Source organism: Procambarus clarkii, chromosome 68, assembly GCF_040958095.1.
Source record: "Procambarus clarkii isolate CNS0578487 chromosome 68, FALCON_Pclarkii_2.0, whole genome shotgun sequence".
In the NCBI taxonomy this organism is placed as follows: domain Eukaryota; kingdom Metazoa; phylum Arthropoda; class Malacostraca; order Decapoda; family Cambaridae; genus Procambarus; species Procambarus clarkii.
The window spans coordinates 12,703,715-12,729,821 of record NC_091217.1 but is presented as its reverse complement, the minus strand read 5'-3'; the positions used below and the strand labels follow the sequence as shown (position 1 = coordinate 12,729,821).

At 44.6% G+C, this 26,107-nt stretch overlaps 1 protein-coding gene across 3 annotated transcripts in view; it reads left to right on the top strand.

The window, feature by feature from the left end:
• Positions 1–26,107, top strand: part of LOC123774818 (regulator of telomere elongation helicase 1 homolog) — a 94,414-nt gene that overhangs the window by 55,942 nt on the left and 12,365 nt on the right. For all 3 annotated transcript variants that reach the window (XM_045769472.2, XM_045769473.2, XM_045769474.2), the window contains exons 13-18: positions 1,296–1,411; positions 2,797–2,959; positions 10,973–11,092; positions 16,338–16,472; positions 21,015–21,257; positions 25,536–26,107. The exon at positions 25,536–26,107 is cut by the window's right edge and continues 97 nt beyond it. In XM_045769472.2, the coding sequence (XP_045625428.2) occupies positions 1,296–1,411; positions 2,797–2,959; positions 10,973–11,092; positions 16,338–16,472; positions 21,015–21,257; positions 25,536–26,107 (1,349 nt within the window). The remainder of the gene's footprint in view (positions 1–1,295; positions 1,412–2,796; positions 2,960–10,972; positions 11,093–16,337; positions 16,473–21,014; positions 21,258–25,535) is intronic.

Genomic DNA, 26,107 nt, shown 5'->3' with positions numbered 1-26,107 from the left:
TAACGAAGCCACCTGATCACCATACAGATGGTAATAACCTCGAGTCAACAATACCAGACTCGAAGACTCGAGAAGATTGATTGATTGTTTATTATATATCACGCCATGGGTCCCAAGAAAATTAGTGGTAAGGTTCAACCTAAGAAAATTGTTGTGAGTAGAGGCAGTAGATGATGTCCTTTCCTCATTAAGAAAATGTGTGAAGTATGGGAAGAAATGCAAAGTTTTGTTGAAAAAACTTACCCAGAGAAAGCTGTAGCAGGCCATTGCATTGATCTTTAAATGACAATGTGATGTCTTACTACAGACAAGTGTTAAAATGTAGGGAAAAACAAGTGTCTTTAGACAGGGTCTTAGTAAGACAAGCAAGCAGTGAGCCACAAGCAGGTCCTAGTAGTATGCAGGCAAAACATGCCAGAGAATGTATCCCAGAAAAGTCATTACTGCCTGATGTTATAATGGAATGGAACTCCCCTCCCAAACAGTAACACCTCTCCTCCCCCCCCCCCCATCACCATCTTCCATTTGCCATCAAGAGTCCTCCATAAAGGTAAGAAACATATGTACTGTATTGTAGTTAGAGAAAAATAATTGTATTCAGTATAAAATGTATTTGTAAGTTAATATTTTGGAGGGTGGGGAACAGATTAATTCAATTCCCTTTATTTCTTATGGGAAAAATCGCTTCGACTTAGGATATTTTGACTTACGTTACGTCTCTGGGAACAGATTACCATCGTAAATCGAGGCCCCCACTGTACATCATATATATTTTTGGTTACAGATTTTGTTTAGTAATGTTATCAGGATAATAAAAAGTTATAAAAATAATTGTTTCATGAATGCTTTATTGTATTAGATGGAAATTCTCTAGGCTATCTCTGTCTGGCAATCTACTGCCACCTACAGAAGGATCTCTTGGGGATGGAGGGAGACAGTGAAGGTGGGTGGGACAGAGGAAGCGAGCAGCAGTGAGGTTGATTCCCTCCCTTCATGACTCCCTCCTTTCTTGGTGATGGTGTAGAATGAGTGTTACGCCACTGAGCCAGCCAAATATCCGCTAGTCCGGCTTCCATGGGCATTTTGGCCAGACAGGGAGATAACTTTATCCGGCCACAATTTTTGCCGGATTAGGGTGTTTTCCAGATTGACGGAGTCCAGATTAGCAGGTTTCTACAGTATAGCTTTTCATGTCCTATTTCCAAATTACTTTTATTAAAGTGTGTTTCTTAGTTATAGGTAGAATTAATAAATGATTAATTCATATGATTAATTATTAATTTTAAATTTTCCAGGTACCATTTCCTATTCAGTTGGAGAATCCTCATATTATTAAGCGACACCAAGTTTGGGTTGGTATTGTAGGCAAGGGACCAGATGGTTTCAATTTAAATTCTTCATTTCAGAACAGGTATGTTGTGATGTGTATTGATTGTACAATGTAGAGTATTATTTTGTATCATGGCACTCATTTCCTCTTGCCACCATTTTTTCCTGCGGGGAGCCCATACACCTTCCTGGAGCTATTAGGCTAATGTGTGATATATTAGACCAGGGCATCAGTCTATAGAGTTCAGCCTACTAGAGACCATGAGCCAGAACCTGCCCCCCCCCCCTCAGAGAGGTTTCAGGGAACAATGGCCCTGGAAAACCCCCTTGTGTTTTTTTTTTATCTGCCATTGACCTGGGTTAGGCACCCAGAAAGGTAGGCATAACAAAATAAACCCCACATTGTAAGAAAAGTACAAAGAAAAACAGAACAGAGAGGCAGAAATTTCTTCTAATCTCAAGGAAACAAGAAAACAAGCAAACATCACACTCCACTGCCGCGCCGCTCGTCCTGCACAGCCCTCTCCTTCCCCCGCGCCGGCTACCTAGCACATCAGTTCGTTAGCTAATGTGATCCAGGGTGGACATCTTCTCTGGCCTCGAATTAGGTGGTGGTGTTTTGCCTTTGTGGCGACCTCTATTGTGTTGTTGTGTGTGGTGGCCAGGTGTCCTCATCCAACCCATCCTCCGAGTTGACAGTATGATTTAATACCAAGTGTAATAAGTACACTTTCTTACTGTCATAATCAGTGCATAATTGCACTTATGGGGCTGTTACATTTATCCAACTCCCTCCCCCGATTTAATTCTTCTCGTTTTCTGTTAAGACACTCAGAATTTTAGGATGAAGTTTTCGATCTTAATTCGCAATACACAAGTTTTAAATATCAGAAATTTCATTTTCAGGTTTATTAAACAATATATTAAACAATAAATATTAAACAATATGGGCCTGCAGGCGCGTTGTGCAGTTAAAGGGTTAATTACAAAATCTCTTCTGTAAGCATGTACTGTGACAGCTCTTGCTTCTGTCATCCCATATATTATGTACCTGTGCTTACTTATTTCTTGTACTTATTTCTTTGTACATTTATATGCCTCGTGCATTAATTTTCTCATTTTCAATTTGATAATGATGTTCTTTGATAACCAGCTTCCTCATACTAAAATCTCAAGATTTTGTTGCAACATTGTTTCAATACCTTATTGAAAATTCCAGTATATTAAAAGTAAAGACAGTAGAAGAAAGTACAGTATATATATAAGGAAAAATATACAGATGTAGAAACACACTGCATTCAGTAATTTTAAAAATACTGTATTCAAGGTTATGTAATAGTTTATCAGTGATGCTGTAGTGTTGGTGTAAGGTAATAGTGTCATTGCTTATACTACAGTTGTAATGGCAGTTTAATGGGAGGAAGGTCAACTGTTCAGGTTCTGTGTATAATAATAAGTTTCTTCTAGGAGTGATCCACGGTACATAAGCTCGTTGGGTCAAACCATCCTCAATTTCTCAAGAATTATTCCTGATGGATTATTGGTGTTCTTTCCTTCCTACCCAATAATGAGGTCATGTAGGGATGAATGGCAGAACTCTGGCATATGGAGTAAGATATCAGCTGGAAAGGTATGTCATGTATTCTTTTTATTGGACTCTTATAGGTGTAATGAAAATACTGTATTGGTGAAAAATAAAAGTTTTCATTTAGTTTTTAATTTACTTTTGTCATAATATATTTAAATTCATGTACAATACCATCATCACACACACATAGGGGAGAAGGTGACATCCCTTGTGTCGACACCTACATCAGAGGAGCTCCAAGATATTTCAAAATTCCTAAGTATTGTAGAACAGGTTGATGATAGTGAGTGGTGTCTCAAGGCACATAAAGGTGTAGTGCTTTTGAAAAATAGGTGAGATAACACGAATGTGTCAAGGGAAGTGGAAAAAAATTGGATGAGAAAAAGTCTAAGATGGAGAATGGCAAACACAAATATCATTGCAGGGAATGACCAGGGAAATAACCAACCACAGGTCACAGAACTTTTGAGATTCTGTCACAAATTCTCGCTCAATCAACAGATTACAGAATCAACTAGGAACGAAAACACACTAGACTTCTTATTCACAAACAATGATGAACTAATCAGAGACATTACAATCTCAGATACTACATACTCAGACCATAAGCTCATTGAAGTGCGAACTAGCATAAATAACGGTAGCAGGTCTAAGAGACCCAACAAGCGAGAAGGAGTATTCAATCAATTCAATTTCAACAATAAGAGGATCGACTGGTAAAAAATAAATGTAGACCTTGAAACCATTCAATGGGAGACGGTCTTAAGCGACAAAACTCCCACACAAGGAATAGCTCAAGTGACAGCTGAAGCTTACAAGGTCTGCTTGAAGTACGTGCCTGTGAGGAGGGTCAGAAAGAGGACCACTCTAGAAAGAGAACGCAGACGACTGTACAGGAGAAGGAAAGAAATAACGGAAATGCTTCGGCAGGCACAACTATCAGAAGAAAGAAAAATAAACCTAAGCAGGGAGATTGAAGAAATAGAACAAACGTTGAAGCGATCATATGAGTCTGAGGAAATGGAATTGGAACAGAAAGCTATACAAAAGATAAAGAAAAATACAAAATATTTTTTCACATACACAAAATCAAAATCAAAAACCTCCACCAGTATTTGACCATTAATTACAAATGAAGGTACGTACACAGAGGACAACAAAGAGATTAGTGAAATTCTATGAAGCCATTATGAGGCTATGTTTACCACACCAATAAACAACATGAAAGTTGATGACCCAGACAGCTTCTTTATGAATGACATTCAAGCTGCAGATAATATAACGGATATTAACACGAACTCGGAAGACTTTGAAAGAGAAATTGACAATAAGCCCATGCACTCAGCTCCTGGGCCTGACTCATGGAATTCAATATTCATAAAGAAATGTAAAGTACCAATAGTGCGAGCACTCAGCGTAATATGGAGAAAGAGCCTGGATACAGGGGAGATACCAGCTGCACTTAAATCTGCAGGTATAGCTCCTCTGCACAAGGGGGGTAGTAAAGCCTTGGCAAAAAATTATAGACCAGTTGCACTAACATCACACATAATAAAAGTGTTTGAAAGAGTGATAAGGAATCAATTTTCTAGTTTTATGGAAAATAATGAGTTGCACAACCCAGGACAACATGGATTTAGAGCGGGAAGATCCTGTCTGTCACAGTTACTCAACCACTATAATGGATAAACCACCTGGATAAACTGGAGGAATGGTCTAGAAAATGGCTACTGAAGTTCAACTCGGGAAAGTGTAAGGTGATGAAATTAGGCGAAGGGAGCAGGAGGCTGAACACAAGGTATCATCTGGGAGGGGAAATCCTGCAAGAATCAAATAGAGAGAAGGATCTGGGGGTTGATATCACACCGAACCTGTCCCCAGAGGCCCACATCAAAAGAATATCATCAGCGGCATATGCTAGACTGGCCAACATAAGAACTGCCTTCAGAAACTTGTGTAAGGAATCTTTCAGAACCCTGTATACCACTTATGTAAGACCAATCCTGGAGTATGCAGCTCCAGCCTGGAGTCCATACCTAGTTAAACACAAGACAAAGTTAGAGAAGATTCAGCGGTATGCCACCAGGCTCATCCCGGAACTGAGAGGATTGAGCTACGAGGAAAGGCTAAAGGAGCTGAACCTCACATCCCTGGAAAACAGAAGAGTAAGGGGAGACATGATAACCACCTCCAAAATTCTCAGGGGAATTGACAGGGTGGACAAAGACAAACTCTTCAGCACGGGTGGGACACGAACAAGGGGACACAGGTGGAAACTTAGTACCCAGATGAGCCACAGAGACGTTAGAAAGAATTTTTTCAGTGTCAGAGTAGTTAATAAATGGAATGCACTAGGAAGTGATGTGGTGGAGGCTGACTCCATACACAGTTTCAAATATAGATATGATAGAGCCCAGTAGGCTCAGGAATCTGTACACCAGTTGATTGACAGTTGAGAGGCGGGACCAAAGAGCCAAAGCTCAACCCCCGCAAGCACAATTAGGTGAGTACTATGACAAAATCACAGAAGCTCTAGAAGAAAAGCAAAATGCAGATGATGTATACACAGACTTTGCAAAGGCGTTTGACATATGTGACCATGGGGTGATAGCACACAAAATGAGGTCAATGGGAATAACTGGTAAAGTAAGATGTTGGATACTCAATTTCCTGTCGAACAGAACACAAAGAGTAACAGTCAATCAAATAAAATCGAGTCCAAGCGAAGTTAAAAGCTCTGTACCTCAAGGTACAGTCCTTGCACCGCTACTGTTCCTTATTCTCATATCAGATATAGACAAAAATACACGTCAAAGCTTCGTGTCATCCTTCGCAGATGATACAAAAATCAGCATGAAAATTACCTCTGCTGAAGACATTGAAAAATTACAAGCAGATATAACAAAGTTTTCGATTGAGCAGCAGAAAATAACATGATGTTTAACAGTGATAAATTTCAGGTACGGCAAAAATGAAGATCTGAAGCATAATACAGGGTACAAAACACAATCGAATATGCCCATAGTAGGAAAACAGCATGTCAAGGATTTGGTAATAATGATGTCCGATGACCTAATGTTTAGGGAGCATAACCAGTAAATATTGCATCAGCCAGAAAAATGATAGGATGGATTACGAGAACCTTCAAATCGGGAGATCCCATCAGTGATTGTACTCTTCAAATTACTTGTGTTGTTCCATCTTGAGTACTGCTCAGGTACTCACTTCCCCCTTCAGAGCAGGAGAGATTGCTAAAATAGAGGGAATACAGAGAACATATACGGCATGCATAGACGAGATAAAACACCTAAATTATTGGGATCGTCTCAAAGCCCTCCAAATGTACTCTCTAGAAAGGAGACGAGAGAGATACCAAATAATATACACATGGAAAATACTTGAGGGCCAGGTCCCAAATCTACACAGTAAAATAACAACGTACTGGAGTGAATGATATGGAAGATAATGCAGAATAGAACCTGTGAAGAGCAGGAGTGCCATAGGCACAATCAGAGAACACTGTATAAACATCAGAGGTCCACGGTTGTTCAACACCTTCCCAGCGAGCATAAGAAATATTGCTGGAACAACAGTGGACATCTTCAAGAGGACACTAGATTGTTTTCTCCTAGGAGTGCCGGACCAACCGGGCTGTGGTGGGTATATGGGTCTGCAGGGCCGCTCCAAGCAACAGCCTGGTGGACCAAACTCTCACAAGTCAAGCCTGGCCTCGGGCCGGGCTTGGGGAGTAGAACTCCCAAAACCCCATCAACCAGGTATCAATGGTGCTCGTTCTATTTTTTTTAATCGTTTTGGGCCCTGGCTCTTCGTTTTTCATTCCCTTTTGTCCGTTGCTGTTTGCAATCTGCGGTGGTGCATTTTCTGCAGGCGACTTCGTCTAGTTGACGGCCTATATCGGACTTGTTGGTTCTCCGGGGGGCCGTGGAGGTCCTGCCCGGAAGGGTCGCACCAGGTCTCAGGGTTCCTTCAGTCATCGTAAGTCAGTAGTGCCAGATTCGGGACTGGCCCTCCTGCGGAGTCGTTGGCTCACTGATAACTCTGAGTTTCATTCGGGCTCTCGAAGGGATTGTCAGCCCTTTCACGGTTCGCCCTGTTGGTGGGGCGAGGGGGGAGGCTCGCCTTGTTTGTTCTTGCCTGGTCCCACGATTTGTGGGCAATTCGGGTCCTTTTCCTCCAGCTTGCGGTGGCATTGCTTCTTTCCTTCTCCTTTGGGGGGATTGGGGCTTGCAGGGCAGGCCTCTTTCCATGCGCTCTGTCAGGTCATCCTGGAGTAGGTTTCCTGCCTGTCTTCAGTTCCCGAAACGGGACTGGACAGATCTGCAATTCATACTGGACTTGTCCTCTATGATGCCGTGGGTCTTTTGCCCCTTCTTTCAGATGACCACTCTGTCTCGGGTCCGGCTGCTTTTGGCACCTGGATGGTGTCATTAGGTCTCCTGGACGTGTATTAGCACGTCCCGATTCATCTGGTGTTCAGGGACTGGCTCGGTTTTGTCATGGAGTGACATTGCTTTCTTTGCCTTCCTTCCAGTTGGATCTGGCACCATGCGTGTCCACGAGCCTTAACTGGGTTGTGGTGACGCGGTTGATTCTGGCTTACCTCGACAATTGGCTGGTGTGGGCTCCAAGCCAATCCGTGTGTCTGCTCGCCAGGGATTTGGTTCCTTACCAGCTCGCCGGGTTTGTGTTCATGTATTGGAAGTCCCAATTGGTTCCCTCTCGGATTCGGACTGGGCTGGGTCTTGTGTGGGACTCTCGGACCACTTCCTTGTTTCTCCCTCTGGCGGCATTGTTGTGGCTGCAGTCCCGCTTATGACAGTTTTTGGAGGGCACCTGGGTCATGCGTCGGTTGTTTTAGCGGCGGTGTGGGAACCTGATCTTGGCCATGCTGATCTACCCGTCGGGTCGGATCTGGCTTTGGCGAATGTTCTGGTTCTTCGGGGGCATTATTTCCTCCACTCTCGTGATCGTTGTGTTCGGATCCCGTTAGTCTTGCGTCACCGGCTTCCTCTGAGTTTTTTTTTCTTTTCTTTTTTTCTTTTTCAGGGTTCTATGCCCTGATGCCTCCCCAAGCCCTCACTCGATGTGTTCACGGTTGCCTCGTCTCCCAGCTGAAGTTTTGTGACCAGTGCTCATCAGGCCGGCCAGAGTCAGTGGGGTCTGTCCTTTCGTCAGGCTCACAGCATGGCACAGGAGTTCGCGGTGATGTGACATTCCCTTCAGAGGGTTCGTGTTGCTCGTGGAGCAGTGATCCGCTCCATTCAGACTGCTCCTTAGTGGCTCATTGTCTGAACCGCGAGGGTTCGATGCGGTCCTTGGCTCTTTGGAGCTGGTCGCTTCATGTGACTCGCTTGTAGAGTTCTCGGGGTTTGGCTCTCCTGGTGGTTCACGTTCAGAGGGTGTCAGACGTACCGGCGAATGGCCTGTCTCGGTTCATTCCCCTATCCATGGAATGGGCGGTCGACACAGACACATTCAATTTGCTCTGCCGGACGTATGGGCACCTAGAGGTGGACCTCTTTGCATCGACTTAGTCGAGGCGTCTTCCAGTGTATGTGGCGCCCTTCCCAGAATGCGTGGCCGCTGGGGTTGATGCCTTTCTGTTGCACTGGTCGAGTTCGGGTTACCTGTACCTCTTCCCACCGATTCGGTTGTTGCTCCGGGTCCTGGTTAGCTTAGAGAGACTTGCAAGGAATGAGTGGTCCTGTTGGTGCTCTGGTGGCCGACCCAGCCCTGGTTTCAGGCGCCTCTTGCTCGATGTCCGAACCCGAGGGTCTTCCCACGGCTCCGCCTCTTTCAGCAGATTGGACTATTCCAGTGCGTGGCTGGTTCAATCTTCTCTGCTTCTCGCGTCTGGTCTTTTTGACGCGGGTTTATCACCACTTGTATGGTGACCAGGTGGCTTCGTTGGTGTCCCACCTGCAAGTTTCGTCTTGATGTCAGTATGAAATTTTCTGGCGGTCTTTTCGGCACATGTCTCTTCGTAGGTGGTCTTCGATTTCTGGTTGGTTTTGTCCTTTCTCTTTTGGTTATTTCAGGACCGTCTTCTTATGCCAGATACTGCCGCTTCGTTTCGGGTTTCACTGGCGGAGCCGCTGCAGCTTGCATTTGGGGTGGATGTCACTTCTGTTCCATTCCGCAAGTTTTCTCGGCCATTGTTCACCTCTGGCCTGCTCATGCGCCGCCTGAGCTGTCCTGGTCGTTGCACTGGGTGCTGTCTGTTCCCTTCTCCTCAGTTTGGGGTGGCCCCCTTGGCTTAGGACTGTTTTCTACGGCTCTTTTTCTTGTTGGCGTTGGTCTCTGGGGGTCGGGTCAGAGAGTTTCATGCTCTTCTCCGGCGCAGGGGTTTCTGTTCTTTCAGTCCTGGTGGTCTTTTCTTCGTTTGCAGCTATCTCCTTCTTTTCTGATGAAGACTGAGTCTGCTGCTTTCCGGAGGGATCCTTAGCTTGTTGATGCTTGGTTGGTTAGACCGGGGGTGCATCATGTTTTGTGTCTGTCTGTGGCTCTTCGCCGTTATTTGCGCGTTACGGCCTCTATGGACAGAGGACGCGCTTTAGGTTGACCCAGTTTTCCCCTTCTTCCCTATTCCAGGGTGCGGGGTCTCCCAGGTTGTTCACAGGGACTATTCGGTGCAGCCAGCCTGCGGTCTTTCCCTGTGCCCACGCCATTCTTAAGTTCGGCATTCTGATGCTGTTTTGGTGATGTCCTGGCCTATCTTTTGGACACGTGGCTATTGGAGGTCGAACAGGGTCCTGGCTGCACGTTACCTTGTTAATGTTCCTAGTCCTTTTCGGGCGTGTATAGCTTTGGGTCGCAGGTTGCGGCCTGTTGTCTCGACTTTGAGTTCAGGAGCGAGTGACGACCGCCTCCCGGATAAATCCCTTTTCTTCTTATCTTTGGTTAGGTAGCTCCAGGGAGCCGAAGTTTCAAAGTTTGAAAGACGAAGACTGAGGAAAGTTTTCCACCAGCCTGTGAACTCTCTCTGGACATCGTAAGCAAATCCGAACATACCCCGCTCCAGCGAACCATTGTTCGTCGAACCGGGTGAGTAAATCCGGCCTGAAAAGTGTGCGAACTAGCCGGAGATTCATTGAATCGGGGTACGTTGAATCGAGGTTGTATTGTAATGAAACGCCATTTTCTGGGTGAGACCTGGAGGCTCCACGGCATCCCTCCCTCCCTCCAGTTGGCAGCTTTTCGCGATTTTGATACTCGACCTCTGAACTGAGGAGAGATGCCGGCGTAGAGGTCTGGGACCCCCCAGTTTCCCTCCCGGGGAGGGGGAAAGGTTGCGCAGATGGATGCGTGGTGGTTGTGGTGACGTCGTGTTTGTTTCCTTGTTTTTAATTGGGGAATTCTGTTTGCTAGTTCGGCTTTTGGTTTGTAATTTTTGACCAGCAGTACATAGTTTGTTTTGAGATTCCTACCTTTCTGGGTGCCTGACCTGGTAGATGGCAGACAAAGACTGCTACCAATTACACGGGGGTGTCTTTAGGCCATTGCTCCTCGTGCCTCTCTTGAGGGGGACCAGGTTCTGGCTCTGGTCCCCGGTAGGCTTAGAACTCCTTCGATTGACTGTTGCCATAGTCTAATATATACACATCACCCCGGTATAGCTCTGGGAAGCCTCCGGGTCTCACCCAGAAAATGGCATTTCATTACATTTAACGTGTTTTTTTTTTTTTTTTTTTTTTTTTTTTTTTTTTTTTTTTTTTGTCATAGCACGCAATCTCTTATATGGTGGATTTAAATTTTCCTTCTACCCTCCTCAGTTAGGTGCTTTGATTGTTAGAAAGTTAAGTATCACTGTGAGGCACAGGACAATGAGAACCTGGTGGGAATGTAATGTGTTCAGGTTGTGACTGGGTACATTTGAGGAGCTGTTCAAAAAGGAGTGTTTCTTAATGCTGAACACTTGTTCAGTATCATGAAAGTTTAGACATGAAACTAAAGTAAATTGTATAAAATGTGCTGCAAGTGTTGTACAGTATGTGTCAAGCGGTTCTAGATATTTATTTTTTGTTTTCTCTGTAGCCCATCTTTGTTGAGCCACAAACAAAGGAAGAGTTTCTTAGTGCTATGGAGGAATTCTACCAGAAAATTAATGATCCTTCACTCAAAGGAGCTTGCTTCATGGCTGTTTGCCGAGGAAAGGTGAGGACTTGGTTCTATGTACGGTGACTACTAAGCTGATTGTTTTGATTACCCGTATGTAAGGTCCTCCTGGAGGATGCTGTCATCAGGTAGTTTGCCTGCTTATTAGACTGGCTGTTTCATCTCTTTTGTAACTAAAACAATAAATATATTTCAGTAAAACTTAGTACATTTACTAATAATCATCACTTTATAATTGATCACAAAGAAGTCTATAAAAAGAGGACCTGGTCCCACACACATTAGAAATGTGAAATTCATCTTACTCCTATACACCTTGCTCCTATGTATGATCACTAAATGATACCTTGTGCATTACTAGGAAGCAACTGTCAAAAATCAAGCTTGCATATTAAGATCAAATGTCAGTCAAGAGCTTCACATCTTCTCTAACTTTTTAATGCTTATAGATGATAGGATCAGTTTACACATTATCATGTATCATATATAGACAATACTGTACATTATTAATAAAAGGTAGGTCTGCTTATCTAAGGCAAAGGTGTTATATAGTCATCAAGATTAAATTATATTTTACAATGTCTGTTTTTCCTTTTTTTTTAAATAGGCAGGGAGTACCACCTCTGACTGGAAGAAGGGGACCCTTAGCCTCAGAAGAAATCACACGTAACGCATTAGAGGGAATGTTTATGGTTCCCTCCAATACAGTTTCTGTGTGCTTTTCTCCTACCACCCCTTTCCTTTTGTGTTGTGTTTGTTTAGATATTTAGTTTAGATATTTAGTTTAGATATTTAAAGGTTACAAGATGTACATTAGTTAATACAATTAGTGCTTAAAGGTTATGGATCTCTTGGAGCTCTTCCGCTTCCGGAGAGGAACCGAGAACGCAGCAGTCGTTTCTCCTCCAGATTGCCACACTGAGGCGCTGAAACAAGAAACTGGCAGTCCTTGGGTCTCTGGTGATGGCAATGTGCCTGGAGCCTAATTCCTTGAGAAATCCCAAGGCAATCCTACCCCAGGGGCCATGCATCTCAGATGCTATGGTAACAAAGGTGTATTGACCTTCTAGTAGCTGATTCTGCTGTTTCCCTGTGGTTGGCCACCTCATCTGCTTGATCAGCACCGAAGTGTATGTAGATGTCAGCCAGGGGTGGATATACACTTGTAGTCCCACATCAGCTGTCTGCCCCTCTTCCAGGGGTATATTGTGATGCCATCGGGGTGAAGTGCGGGGACATCGGGGTTTTGGCCCCTTAGGATGCGAGGTTCTCTCTCCGCTGGGCATGGAGCTGAGACAAGGCTCCTCTTGATGATGTCATTGAACTCGTTGTGTCTTGCATGCCAGCCCTTGGATCTTCCGCAGTGCAACCCATGCAGTCAATATTGGTCTGCTTCCACCCTGTTGCAAATACACTTGTATTCAGTGGGAACTGGGGCACCAAGGCGGAGGGCCACTGCTACACGAAGGGATTCTGGATCTAGATGCGTGCCCATTGCCGACATGGTTACTGCCAGGAGGAAGTCTCCTGCATGGGGGCATTCACTCCTCTGAGGCGGGCTTTCTCCTTGTCTGATGTTGCAGCACTGAGCATGGCATCAGCTATTTTTTCCACTAGTTGGTGGTCCCAGCTGGACTGTTTATTTTGACTGTTGAGGGCGGCCTCGTAGCCTGGTGGATAGCGCGCAGGACTCGTAATTCTGTGGCGCGGGTTCAATTCCCGCACGAGGCAGAAACAAATGGGCAAAGTTTCTTTCACCCTGAATGCCCCTGTTACCTAGCAGTAAATAGGTACCTGGGAGTTAGTCAGCTGTCACGGGCTGCTTCCTGGGGGTGGAGGCCTGGTCGAGGACTGGGCCGCGGGGACACTAAAGCCCCGAAATCATCTCAAGATAACCTCAAGATATGATGTGTGCAGAGGCTGCAAGAGCATCCCACTGATTTGAATATTCAGTGAAAGCGGGATCGTGTATTATTGCTGAATCACTCGGGTTTAGGTAGGAAATCTCGTACGAGGTTGTACGATGCATGGGGGGTGGGGGGGAGGAAAGGAAGGCTGGTTGAGCAATCTGGGAGGCTGTGCAGACACCATGGTTGCCGAGTTTTACAGAGAGGGTTGCTTGCTCCCATTGAGAGTTGTCTAACGGAAGGTTCAAGACTTTCACCAGCGTGGACCTCAGAAGGGTGTCATACACATTTGATTTAGGGCTGATGTAGGATGGAGAATACCTCAGAAAGTAAGTCAACTTAGGAAGAGATAGGCATCAATTTTGTCAATTCTGTCCAGAATTCTCCTTAGGTCAGTGATTTTTGCATCCAGGACCTCCTCGATTGCTTGCAGGCCAATGGGGGCACCCAGGAGGCTCGACAACGAGAATGTCTGGAAGAACAGTTTTTATTTGGCCAGTGATGTCCGGGTTGCAGGAGACTATTTCGCATTTGGATGCATTGAGAAAGAAGCCCAAGGTTGCTCGTTGCTCCTGGATTTTCCTTGTATCCTCCAAAATGTATCTGGGGTTCCGGCGAGAGTGCCATCATCCAGGTACCAGATGTTCAGCTCGCTTGTCAGACTATCAGTGACCTCTTTGATAGCTAAGCAGAAAAGGAGGGAGAACTAAGGGATCACCTTGTTGGACACCTTCACAGGAGTCTATTTCATGTTCCCCAAAAATATGCCTAAAGTCCCCACTGTAGCACGATCAGATGAATGGGTAAAGGGGAAGGAAATGGTTGTGTACAGCCCTGAGGACAGCATCTCTTCTGAATTGATTGAAGGCATTTTTAAAGTCAAGCTTTACTAATGCCTTCTGGTCTGAGGGATCAGCAATATAAGCATGCGGTGCATGTGCTGCAGCTTCACAGCTTAGGGGGATCCCAAACCTGAGCTGATTAGGATTCAGCAAGGTGGCTGCTTCCTGGCTGATAGATCTCACTGCAGCCTTAACTACGAGGCATCGGAGGGTGTTGTCAACGGCAATGGGCCTGATTTCCCCATCCTTCTTCTTTGGAGCACAGTGTGCTGCTCCATAAAAGAGAGTGGCCTGATGTCCTCAGGGACTCTGCCAGCCAAACACATGTTAGAGAATCTGGTAAGTTCCACTAGAAGGTCCTTTGTGGCATCTCCAAGCACTGGGTTCATTATTTGTTTGATGTGCTGGGGTCTTAGGCCTGTGAAGCCCCCTGCTGAACCTGTTGGGAAAGACATGGCTGCTTTGTACACCTCAGATTCTCGAGCAGTCAAGGGTTCTATGCCAGTATTGTTTTCCTATGGATTCCTGCTACTGTCTGAAGCTCTATGTGTGTGTTTGTCTTGTAGAGCCTGTGCTGTCATGGTGTTCCTGGGGGCAATATTGCTGGTTATGATTCTGATCGCACCTGTAGTGGGGAATTCATTAAGAGCCTTAATTATTGAGATTGCTAATGACTTGTCTGTCTCTTCTCGGCAGTAATGCTAGGCGTGCATTCCCAAATATAATATTAGGAGATTGTACCATGCTCCAATGGTTCTAGGAGCTTTGTTGACTTTTGTCAGCAGACTGTTGAGTTTGGTTGCTGCTTGGTGACGGGCAGCCTTGTGGATGTGGGGGGGGGAAAGGTCCTGGTGGACGTTGCTTTGACTATTTCAAGTAGACTGTCTGCTGAAATAAAGTTGACAGAGGTATTGTTCCTTGCTCCTGCAGCAGGTTGTCTGTTGTCACTGCCCCAGGGCGGGCACCTAGACCCTAGACAACAACGACCTGAATTGACAGAATGTCGGCAGACAGTTCCATCAGAAACAAGACGAAACCGTCTGTCAAATTTTGTATCTTAAAATCTTTGTCTTAATCCCTTATATCCTTTGGACATTTGCCTCATGTTGATACCATCTAAGACATTTAAAACATCTGTGGCAGAGAACATAAAATGTATTAAATATTTTTTCATGCTGGTTTAACTATCATAAATGTGAATGCATTCAAAACTTGTGCCAAGGAACAAGAATGTGTTAAAAGAAATAAAAGAATAGAACAAAATGCATCTATTGTAGCAAAGTAGAAACCAGCCTTTATTTTGTTCAAATTAATGCTTCACATTACAATAAACTGTCCATTTGGAAATTGTTTAAAAGTGTTTGCAGAATGCATGAGATTGAAAGATGTTTTAAGAAAATAAATAAGCAGAAAATTAGGTAGTTAAGTTTTATCTATTATGTGGTACTGCTTAAATCATTGTATTTAGGATTCTGATGCAGTACTTGTATTTAGTAAGTATTCAGTAACTTACTTTCTGGGGGGAGCCCCTTGTGGCTTCCTGTAGCTACTGTGCTGATATAGTGTCAAACTACTAGGTGCCATCAGTTGTGGAGTTCTTTTATACCTACCAGAGACCATGAGCAAGATCCTGGTGCCCTCTAGAGAGGCACAGTGAGCAGTGGCACATATGATAAAATTTATATGAATATATTCATGTCTGCCACCACCAGCAAAGGCAACCAGAAAGACAGCAAGATAAAACAGACCACTGCTGGTTAGAAGCAAGACTGCAGCCTCAAAACTGGTAAATGAACTCCCCCAACAATATAAACAAACGATCAAAACTTCATAAAGCTCATGTGAGCTTGTTTGCCACACCTCCTTCTCTTGTTCCTTCATTTAGGGGGAGGGAGGGAGGCAGCCAGCCCAGGCCAGCCAGCTGCTCTACCCTCAGTTCTTTGCTGATGGTACAAGTACCTGTTTACCCCCTCTGTCACTCTGGCTCTAGTGTCCTGGCTGACCTTTTCCACATTGGCTTGGTCTCTGCATCTTCCTCTTTACACTGCACCATTCTGCAACTGGTGGCTTTCATAGTAGATGCCTTTCAGCTGGACTGGTCAAGGTGGGGGTTCCTGTACCTCTTCTTCCCAGTCCAGCTGTTGCTCTGGGTCCTGGCACAATTGGAGTCCTACAGGGGTAGGGTGATCCTTCTGGGACCCTGGTGCCCGGCTCAGCCTTAGTTTCAGGCACTGCTTGCTCAGTGTTTGAACCTATATATATATTTTATTTATTTATTTATTTATTTATTTATTTAATTAGTTATTTATTTAATTAAAGGCTGGTTAATTATTATGGTGTTAATTATTTATTTATTTATTTATTTAATTAATTATTTTATTTTAATTATTTTATTTTAATTATTTTATTTTAATTTTATTTTATTTATTTGTTATTTTATTTTATTTATTTAATAATTATCTATTTATCTGTCTATCTCCCATCATCTGATATTCAATTTGCTTTTCAATTGTTTGTAACAGCATAACTTTTCAGGTCTCAGAAGGGTTGGATTTTGCTGATCGTAATGGCCGTGCTGTTATTATCACAGGACTGCCTTATCCTCCTTTTAAGGATCCCCGGGTTGTTTTAAAACGGAAGTATCTTGAGGAAGTACAATTAAAATTCAAAGTAAGTTGTACCTGAACAATTGTGTCACACACATTATCATGTTTTGTTTTAATTCACCCACATTATTCTATGGCATTAAAATTTACTTTAACCAGTGTTCAGTATACTGTATTCCAAATTATTATTTACTATAGTACTTAGTATGCGTAATGTCAAGGTTTGTTGAACTTGCTCACTTAGAAGTATGGCAATAATATACACAATACATTTTCTGTGGAGAGCCCCCCCCGGCTCCCCGGAGCTATACCGGGCTAATGTATATATATTAGACTGTGGCAACAGTCAATCGTTGGAGTTCTAGGCCTGCTGGGGACCAGCACCAGAGCCTGGCCTCCTCAGAGAGGCACAAAGAGCAATGGCCTATAGACACTTCCGTTTAATTGAAAGCAGTCTGTCTGCCATCTACCAGGTCAGGCACTCGGAAAGGTAGGAAAGGTAGGCGTAGCTCGGCATTGTGCGAGTTTGAAAGTTGCTCCGATTCCTTGTCTCAGGGTGACATTCCTCATCTTTGTCTCCACCATGCTGCCTGTTGTGTAGATGACACCTTTGACCAAGAGTCTTGCGAGTAGTGTTCCTTGCATGTACTCCAGTTCACCCGGTCCATTGTCACTGTGATTTGAGTGCAGGCAGCTTCTGCATTGCATGCGAGGTTTGGGTTGCTGTAATGCGCTTGGTTGGTTGCCTTTCCGGATGCCCCATAGCTGTCCTGTTTGGGTTTTCAGGGACCTGGACTGAGGGGTGTTCGGAGGTTTTCGGCTTCCCACATCCCACCTTCTGAGGTGCGGGACGCCTTAGTGGCTTACCTCCTGTGCGACCTGATTTATGCTTCTTTTATAAATCCGTCTTCTTTCAGGTTTGGGTCTTCGTTTCCCTACAGGATTCGGTATGAGGTTCCGGAGTCGTCCTGGCTTGCGGACTGCCCTGTGTTTTCATTGGATGCTCGGCATCCTTTCTGTTGTACCTGCATGCATGAGTTGCGCGAGGCGCTGATGGTGGTCCAGGTTTTTCTGTGGGGGATAGGGGGCGAGTTTGAGCACCTCAATGTGTGTTTGTTCGCCCCGGCTTTTGAGCGGGATGTTGGGGTGGTGCAGCTGCATGTGCAGGTTCCTTCCTTTTCGGCTGTCCTGGTCGCTGAGGATTTGCGTGCTCATGGCCTGTTGGCTTTGGTTTCGCGGTTCTTTTTCCTCCTGGAGCTGTCTTCGAATTGGCTTCAGGAGGATGTGGAGGCACTTGGAGCTGTTCTGGGTCTGATGCTTTGGTCTCGGCAGTGCGTGCTTCATCTGCTCTGTTGAAGCTGTAAGCGCCGATCCTGCAGGATGCGGTGTCCCAGTTTTTCGTTTCGCATGTCGGCAGGTGGTGCTGGCCTCCTCTGTGGAATCTGCTTGGGTCCCGGGTCTTGGGATTCATTGCCCCTTTTGTCCTTTGCTGTTTGTGGAGTCTGCGGTTGCGCAGTTTCTGCAGAATGCTTCGTCTATTTGTCGTCCGATGTCAGACTTGTTGGTTCTCTGGGGTCCCCGGGGGTTGGGGGGGTTCCTTCTCGGAGGGGTTGTGCAGAGCTCGGTGCTCTTTAAATTGTGGTAGGCCACTGGCCACAGTTTAATAGCCGGCGCCGCCTTCGGACCCATCTTCATCTGGTTGGCGCTGTGGTCGCTCTGTGCGAAGGGCAGGTTCTCGCAAGGGGTTTCTGCCCTTTTGCAGTTCGTCCCATTGACGGGGCAATTGGGGGGAGACTTGCTCTGTTCACTCATGCCTGGTCACACGATTTGTGGAATTTTCGGGTTGTTTCCAACGGCCTGCGGTGGCATTGGGTGGCCCCGCCTCCTTCTGGAGGGTTCGGGGCAGTCCTCTGCTCCTGCGCTCTGTCAGGTCACCTCGAAGAGGGTGCACTACGGCGTGGTCTAAATGACGACGTCTCACAGGTGGGTTTCCCGCCTGTTTCCAGTCCCGGGACTGTGCGGACCTGCGGTTCATTCTGGACTTATCCCGTTTGAACCCCTGGGTTTCTAGCCCCTCCTTTTGGATGGCTACTCTGTCCCAGGTCAGGCTTCTGTTGGAGCCGGGTGCTTGAATGAGTCCCTCGACCTCCGGGACGCATACTGGCACGTTTCAATTCATCTAGGGTTCAGGGACTGGCTCAGTTTTGTTTTGGGGCATCTCGGTTACTGTTTTCTTTGTCTCCCATACGGGTTGAACCTGACTCCTCTCTTGTTCACACGCTTTACCCGGGTGAAGCCTTTTAGGTGTTCAGGTGTTGGCCTACCTCGATGACTGGCTGGTCTGGGCTCCCAGTCGGTCCGCGTATCTGCTCGCCGGGTTCGGGTTCCTGGTGAACTGGGGGAAATCCCATCTGGTCCTTTCCCATGTTCAGACTTGGCTGGGTCTTGTGTGGGACTCTTGGGTAGCTTCCATGTCTCTTTCTCTGGAATCTCTCCTTCTAGCTGCGGTCCCCCCTTTGCTTGTCTCTGGGGGATCCCGGGTCACCCGGCAGTTGCTCGAGGGCTTGTGCAGGAGCCTGAACTTTGTGATGGTGGTCTACCCGCCTGGTCGGGTTTGGCTTCTTCGGCTGTTCTGGTTCCTCCGTGGACGTCCCTTCTGCCTCTCTCTCTCTAGCGATCACTGGGTTCGGTCCCCGGGGGGCCTTGCATCGCTGGCTTCCTCTTTGAGTTTTTCAGGGTTTATTGCTTTGATGCCTACCCGAGCCCTCACTCAATGTGTTCATGGACGCGTCATCTCTTGGCTAGGGCTTTGTGACCAGTGCTCACCAGGCTGGCCAGGGGCGGTGGGGTCCGTCCTTTCGTCGGGCCCACAGCACGGTGTGGGAGTTTACGGCGGTGTGGTATTCACTTTGGAGGTTTCGGGTCGCCCGCGGATCAACGCTCCGGCTCTATTCGAACTGCTTCCCGGTGGTTCATTGCCTGAACTGAGGGGGGGTTCGATGTGGTCCTTGGCTCTTTGGAGCTGGTCTCATCAGGTGACTTGTCGGCTGAGTTCTCAGACTTTGACTCTCCTGGCCATTCTCGTCCGGGAGGTGTCCAACGTCCTGGCGGACAGCCTGTCCCGATTCATTCCCCCGCCCATGGAATGGACCGTTGACGCCGACTCGTTCAGTTGGTTCTGCCAGATGTTCGGATTCCCGAAGGTGGACCTCTTCGCATCAGCATAATCGAGGTGTCTTCCAGTATATGCAGTGTTCTTGCCTGACTGCGAGGCCTTTAGGGTCGATGCCTTTTGACTAGACTGGTCGAGGTAGGGTTACCTATACCTCTTCCTCCTGGTTCAGTTGTTGCTCTGGGTCCTGGCTTACTTGGAGATTTTCCAGGGGAGAGTAGTCCTGTTGGCCCCTTCGTTTCAGGCACTGCTTGTTTGGTGTCCGAACTCGTGGGTTCGTGGCACATCTCTAATTCTCCCCAAAATCCTGCTATTATCAGAATCCTGGTCACTAAATCCTGTAAATGAATAATTTTCCACAAGTTTATTTTGTAAAGGAACATGAGAAGTCATTTGAAGATTCTTAGATGGACAAAATAACGCAGTGTGCTGTTGCTAGTGCTGTGAATATCTTATACAGCATTGATTCACTGATATCTGAATATTGTACACAGTTTTTATCACAGTTAAGCTCTTCTGTAATACTATCATAGCTAAATAATACCAGTTACATATGTATTTTGACATTTTTCTTTAAATGGTGTCTGTTTACGAGAGCCTTGAGGAAGCTGATGTGAACCCCTGTGTAGCCGCAGGAGTTTTGAATGCTACGCTATACCTACGAGAGCCTAAAGGGGCGTTGTGCAGTGCAGTGGTGAAATATGAAAGAAATTGTTCAACCTTTGTGAGACCAAAGCTGGAATATGGTGCATTTGAATGGTGCCCATATCTTAGAAAGCAAACTGGAAAAGGTGCAAAGACATACAGCTAAATGGCTTCCAAAACTGAAGGAAAAGAGTTACTAGAATAGGTTAGAGACATTAAATATGCCAAAACTAGAAGATGGAAGAAAAAGAGGTTATATAATCACCACACAAAATAGTAATGGGAATCAATAAAATTTATAGGGAAGCATTCCTGAGACCTGGAATTTCAAGAACAAGAGGTCATATATTTAAACTAATTAAACAAAGCTGCAAAAGAAATATAAGAAAATTCACTTTTTGCAGACAGAGTGACAGATGGTTGGAACAAGTTAGGTGAGAAGGTGGTGGAGGCCAAAACCGTCAGTAGTTTCAAAGCATTATATAATAAAGGGTACTGGAAAGATGGGACACCGTATGCATAGCTCTCGTCCAGTAATTACACTTCAGTAATTACAGGCATTTATTTACTCTGTGAGCCTTCATTTGATACCTGGTTCAAGTTATGTTCATTTGCTTTTATTCAGTATGACACTGTAATAAGATTTCAGATTCGACTGATCCTTCTTTCACGCTTACGAGTTATCATTCTGTTATTCATCGAAGTGGTCTAGTCAGTTGTTTGGTTTATTATATAATTTCTGTTGTAGATTGTAATATATTTCAAATACTGTATATTGTTTATTTTCAGCGTGGACTCACAGGTCATGCCTGGTACCAGCTAGAGGCCTCTCGAGCTGTTAACCAAGCTATTGGCAGAGTTATTCGTCACAAGGATGACTTTGGAGCAATAATTTTGTGTGATAGCCGATTTTCAGCTGCAAATTTTAAAGATCAGCTGTCAACCTGGGTTCGACCTTACATTAGTAATTATAATGTGTTTGGTCCTGCCATGAGGGATATCATTCAGTTCTTCAAGAATGCACAGACATTGGTAGGTTAATATGTACAGTAGTAATTCACTATGATGAATAATATTTTGGTTGTATTAGGTCGCTTTATTTAATCCTTCCACTCCTCAGGGGTCCTGAGGACATTTACATCCCTGTGCACAAGAAAAAAAAATTCTAAAAAATTATTTCACCTTCTTAAAATGTTAGTGTTCCCTGAGCGCGGGGAAAAAAAAATAATCATAGGTGACATATTTTGGGCGCAATTGACCGAGGAAGTCTGGCAAAAAGTGGGCGTTGACAGAGTGGTCGTCAGAGCCAGTCAGCGTCACCTGCGCTGACAGGTGGGAGTTGCCACAAAGATATCACTTAATTATTTTTATGTCTCTGATTTTTTCTTAGTTTTTTGCAGTAATATTATTCAATAGTGTGTATTGTAATATATTTACATAATAAAAGTGGTGAATAATCGCTATACTCAAAAGTATGGTGTGCATATTAGAGATTCAATTATTATGTTCATAAAACAATAAACAAATAGTTTTGCTGCTATTACACTATACACACAGGTTATATATAAGTATCTGCATGTTTTGTTCACCATAACGAACCACTAAGTTGGTATTGAGAGTCGAAAAGCAACGAGGAGTTACTGCCACACACCAGCCAGGCACTCATTGCCACCCCCTCAACAACGCCTCACTCGCCCACTTTTTCCTCCCACCATCCTATTTTATATTTTATTCACAATATATAGACGTTATATATAAGAATCTACATGTTTTGTTCACCACAACTGTACAACTAAGCTGATATAGTTAGTTCAGGCACTAAGAGTCGTCGCTATACACACAGTCAGCTGGTGGCTGCCTCACTCATTCAAGGTCACACGCACTAAACTTTTTCCCCCAACAATACTGTTTGCAGTGTTATTACACTATATACACATTATATATAAGTATATACATGTTGTATGCACCGTAACTGTACACCTAAGCTTGTAGAGTGCCTAAAGAGCATAGTGGCATCCCTCTGCACAGCCAGACAAATCATGCAGACGACGTCACCTCCGTCATCCAAATTGCTCCTCCCAGCATAATCCTTTTGCTGTTATTACACTAATACACACATTATATATAAGTATCTACATTTGTGTTCACCATAGAGAACCACTGAGCTGGTATGGTGAATGCAGACAATAACAGGTGACCACACAGTCAGTAAATGATGCCATCTCCCTCCGTCCCTCAGCATCACTCCTCCCACAGCGCTAATTATTACAACAATCCTGCTATTATCACAACCCTGGTTATTTATATCACAGTCAGGGGTCATCTGTAATATTGTCAGCGCTAAATAATAGCAATTATATATTTATTTAGACATTTTTCAGCGATGCTGTGGTCACAAGCTGAACAGCAATGCTATTTGCTCATGCTGCGTGTGCCAACCTTGGTTGCTCCAACAGTACTGTGCCTCTCACACCTGAGAATATTGCCCACGATTTAAAAAAAAAAATGGCGTCTGTTTACAAGAGCCCTGAGGAAGCTAATGTGAACCCCATGTAGCCGCGGGCCATTTAAATCGTACCTGGCACCCTATGGCGCATATGTACGCCATGCGCATAGTGGGACATGTTACTCATAGTGTATATACACGCCATGCGCAGTTTAAGGGTTAGAGTACAAGTAAAGTAGGTCCAAGTTTTTGGACTCCATGTGTCCTGTGGCTGTCCTTCCCTTTTATATAATTTTTTCTACATGGAAATATGCTTGGGACCTTCCATTGAAACCGTTCTAGATCTAGATTGTAGGCTCCTCAGTCATAATGTTCATGAATTCTAACTGCCCACTTCCCTAGATGAAGTATTTTGGGAGGCATGGTCCCTCTAATGTGATGGCTTCTTGATCCTGGGCTTCCCTCCCTATCAAATATTTCTAGAGCTGGTCCTACATAAACTTAGATGATACTGGTTCTTCTAGCATATAGACTTTTTTTTATTGTCTATGTAAATTTTACCAATTAAAATAGTATAGTATTCAAATCAATTAAAAAAAAATAATTATTAATTAAGCAGTTAAATTTTAGTTGTTTTACTCAGATACTCACTAAAATAAGCTCTCCTAAACATACCATTACACAGGACCATGACACTCAGGGCAAGGAGACATTCTTCAAAAGTGCTGCAGGTATCATTCCTAGTGGTTATGCTGGTACTACAGAGGCATTATTTAAAAGTTCCTCTAACCCAGTGTAACCAGACAATTCACTCAAAACTTTATCAATCCCTTCTTGGCATCACAGGGACTGCCAAGTAGTGCTCTAAAGAAACAGCTAATTTCCTATCTACCCACTTTTCCTAACTGTCATCTGATGACAGCAGCTTAATCTCAGGCCCTGTGACATTTTTCAGCTTGTCCAGGTGATGGTTGGATAGGCTCAAGACTGCCTTAATAAGGCTGTACATTTATTTGAATAGCACAGAGAAATAACATTTAATGTATCAATGAGAAAATCAGTAGGAGCCTTGATGAGAATTCGAACCTGTGCTCTGGGTACTCCCGCATAGGGTGTTGGTCGACTCAACCTTGGTTCCATCCACTTCTCCTGTTCCTTCCCTAGTGAGCTTGGCTTGCCCTTCTCCTCCTCACCTGCATCCAGCTCCGAAGCATCTGAGGGTTTTGTACTTGGGGCAGGGTTTAGTTTGGGATATCTGGAGCATACCTGGAGAGGGTTTCGGGAGTTCTGCTACTCCTCGACTTGTGATAACTTGGCTAATGCTTAGAGCGGCCTGCAGGCCCACGTATCCACTACAGCCTGGTTGATCTGGCACTTCTTGCAAGAACCTGTCCAAGTGCCTCTTGAATATATCCACCTTTGTTCTGGCAGTGTTTCTAACGCTTGCTGGGAAGGTGTTGAACAGCCATGAACCTCTGATGTTCTCTGATTGTGCCTATGGCACCACATACCACACCTCCACCTCGACCTTTGGGCACTGGTTCTATTCTGCATTCTCCTTCGTACCTTTTGCTCCAGTATAATTATTCCTTTTGCTCCAGTATATTCTACTGTGCAAATTTGGGACCTGGCCCTCCAGTATTTTCCATGTATATATTATTTGATACCTTTCTCATTGCCTATCCCTTCAATTATTGCCTCTTAGCTCCTGCTCTTTCCCGAGGTATGAGCCTTGTGCAGCTGCATGCTCAAGATCCGGGAGGCGGTCGACTTATTTTTTACCTCTCGTCTCACATGTCAGTAAGATGTGCTGGCTTCTTCCTTGGACTCGCCTTGGGCCCTGGCTCTTCTGTCAGCTTCTCTCTTTTGTTCTCTGCTTTTTCTTGAGGACTGTGTTGATCAGCTTTTGTTGATGGCTTCTGTGAGTTGCTGTCTTATTTCTGACTTGTTGTGTGTCGGGGGAAGGGGGCTGGCAGTTTCTTCGGTCTTCCTGCAGAGGGCTAGGGCTTCGCCTTCTTTTGGTCGAGGTGGTCAGCTGGGTCTGACGTGGTTTCCCCAGCTTTGGCTAGTAGACAACGTGCTCACTCTGTTTATAAGGCTGGCTCTTGTTGTCCACATTGGCCCTTTTATGGGTCGCCTCTTTGACGGGGTCATTGGGGAAAGGCTTTAAAAAAAAATTGTTGTTCATTGAAAAAAATGTTCAGAAATTGTTCATTAGCACCAGAACTGATCCTTAGAAGCCAGCTGTGGGCTAGAGTCCAGGCAGCCTGGTAACTGCCAACAATAACAACAGGTTCTGGCTAGTTTTCAGTGAGCCAGTTGTCTGCAAAGGTTCGCTGACTTTCTGGATGCTTTCTGGTGTGATTGCAGATTGTTACTGGCTCCCTGCGCCTTTGTGGTGGGGGCACATTCTGGCTCTGATATCTAGTTGACCAAACAATCTCAGCATGACAGGTTCAGGGAGTCACCAGGGGGCCAGATTCACGAAGCAGTTATGCAAGAACTTACGAACCTGTACATTTTTTCTCAATCTTTGGCGACTTTGTTTACAATTATTAAACAGTTAATGCACTCCGAAGCACCAGGAGGCTGTTTATAACAATAACAACAGTTGATTGGGAAGTTTTCATGCTTGTAAACTGTAAAATAAATGTAACCAAAGCCGTCAAAGATTTAGGAAAGATGTACACGTTTGTAAGTACAGTACTTGTGGAACTGCTTCATGAATCTGGCGCCAGGGCTCCTTCAGAAATAAGCATTTCATTACATTCATCTTAGGGTTTTCCATACATAATCTTTTTAGATGCATTTTGAGTCAATTAGATATATATGAGTATTATTTTAACTTTGTTGTTGTTTTGCAGTTGCCACAGCCACAAGCCAAATGTAATGGTCAGCCAGCAATTAGTGTTAAGTACGAGACCGCACAAACTCCATTGCTGCCTCCTGTGCCTGCTCAAGCCTTTCAAGCAGTACCTTCTCGACATTTGATTTCAGACTTGACAAAGAAAAATATGGCAGAGGCTATTGGAAAAGAGCATGATTATAATAATATTTGGTCAAGTATGAACTATGGAAAATCAAATGAAGCCGAAAAAGTTTCAAAGGGTGACGGCTCCATATTTACGGCTTTGGAACAAAATTCTTCTGTTGTTAATTTCAATTCATGTAATAGTTCGTCTAAAAATTTATCAAACTACGCTACTATTAAGGTACAGAACAAGAAAAGAAAAATTAAGCTTGTATCTAAAAATGATATACCTGATATAGAAAACTATGGTGAAAAGCAAGAAAGTCAAAATGATTTTGCACAAATTTTAAATCCATTAAACCAGACTGATGATAGTTCTCTAGATGTGCTTGGGTCAGGGTCATCAAATCTATCACAAGAGAGTATTACCTGTGGTCAGGCAGAGTTTGTACACCCAGCAGCATT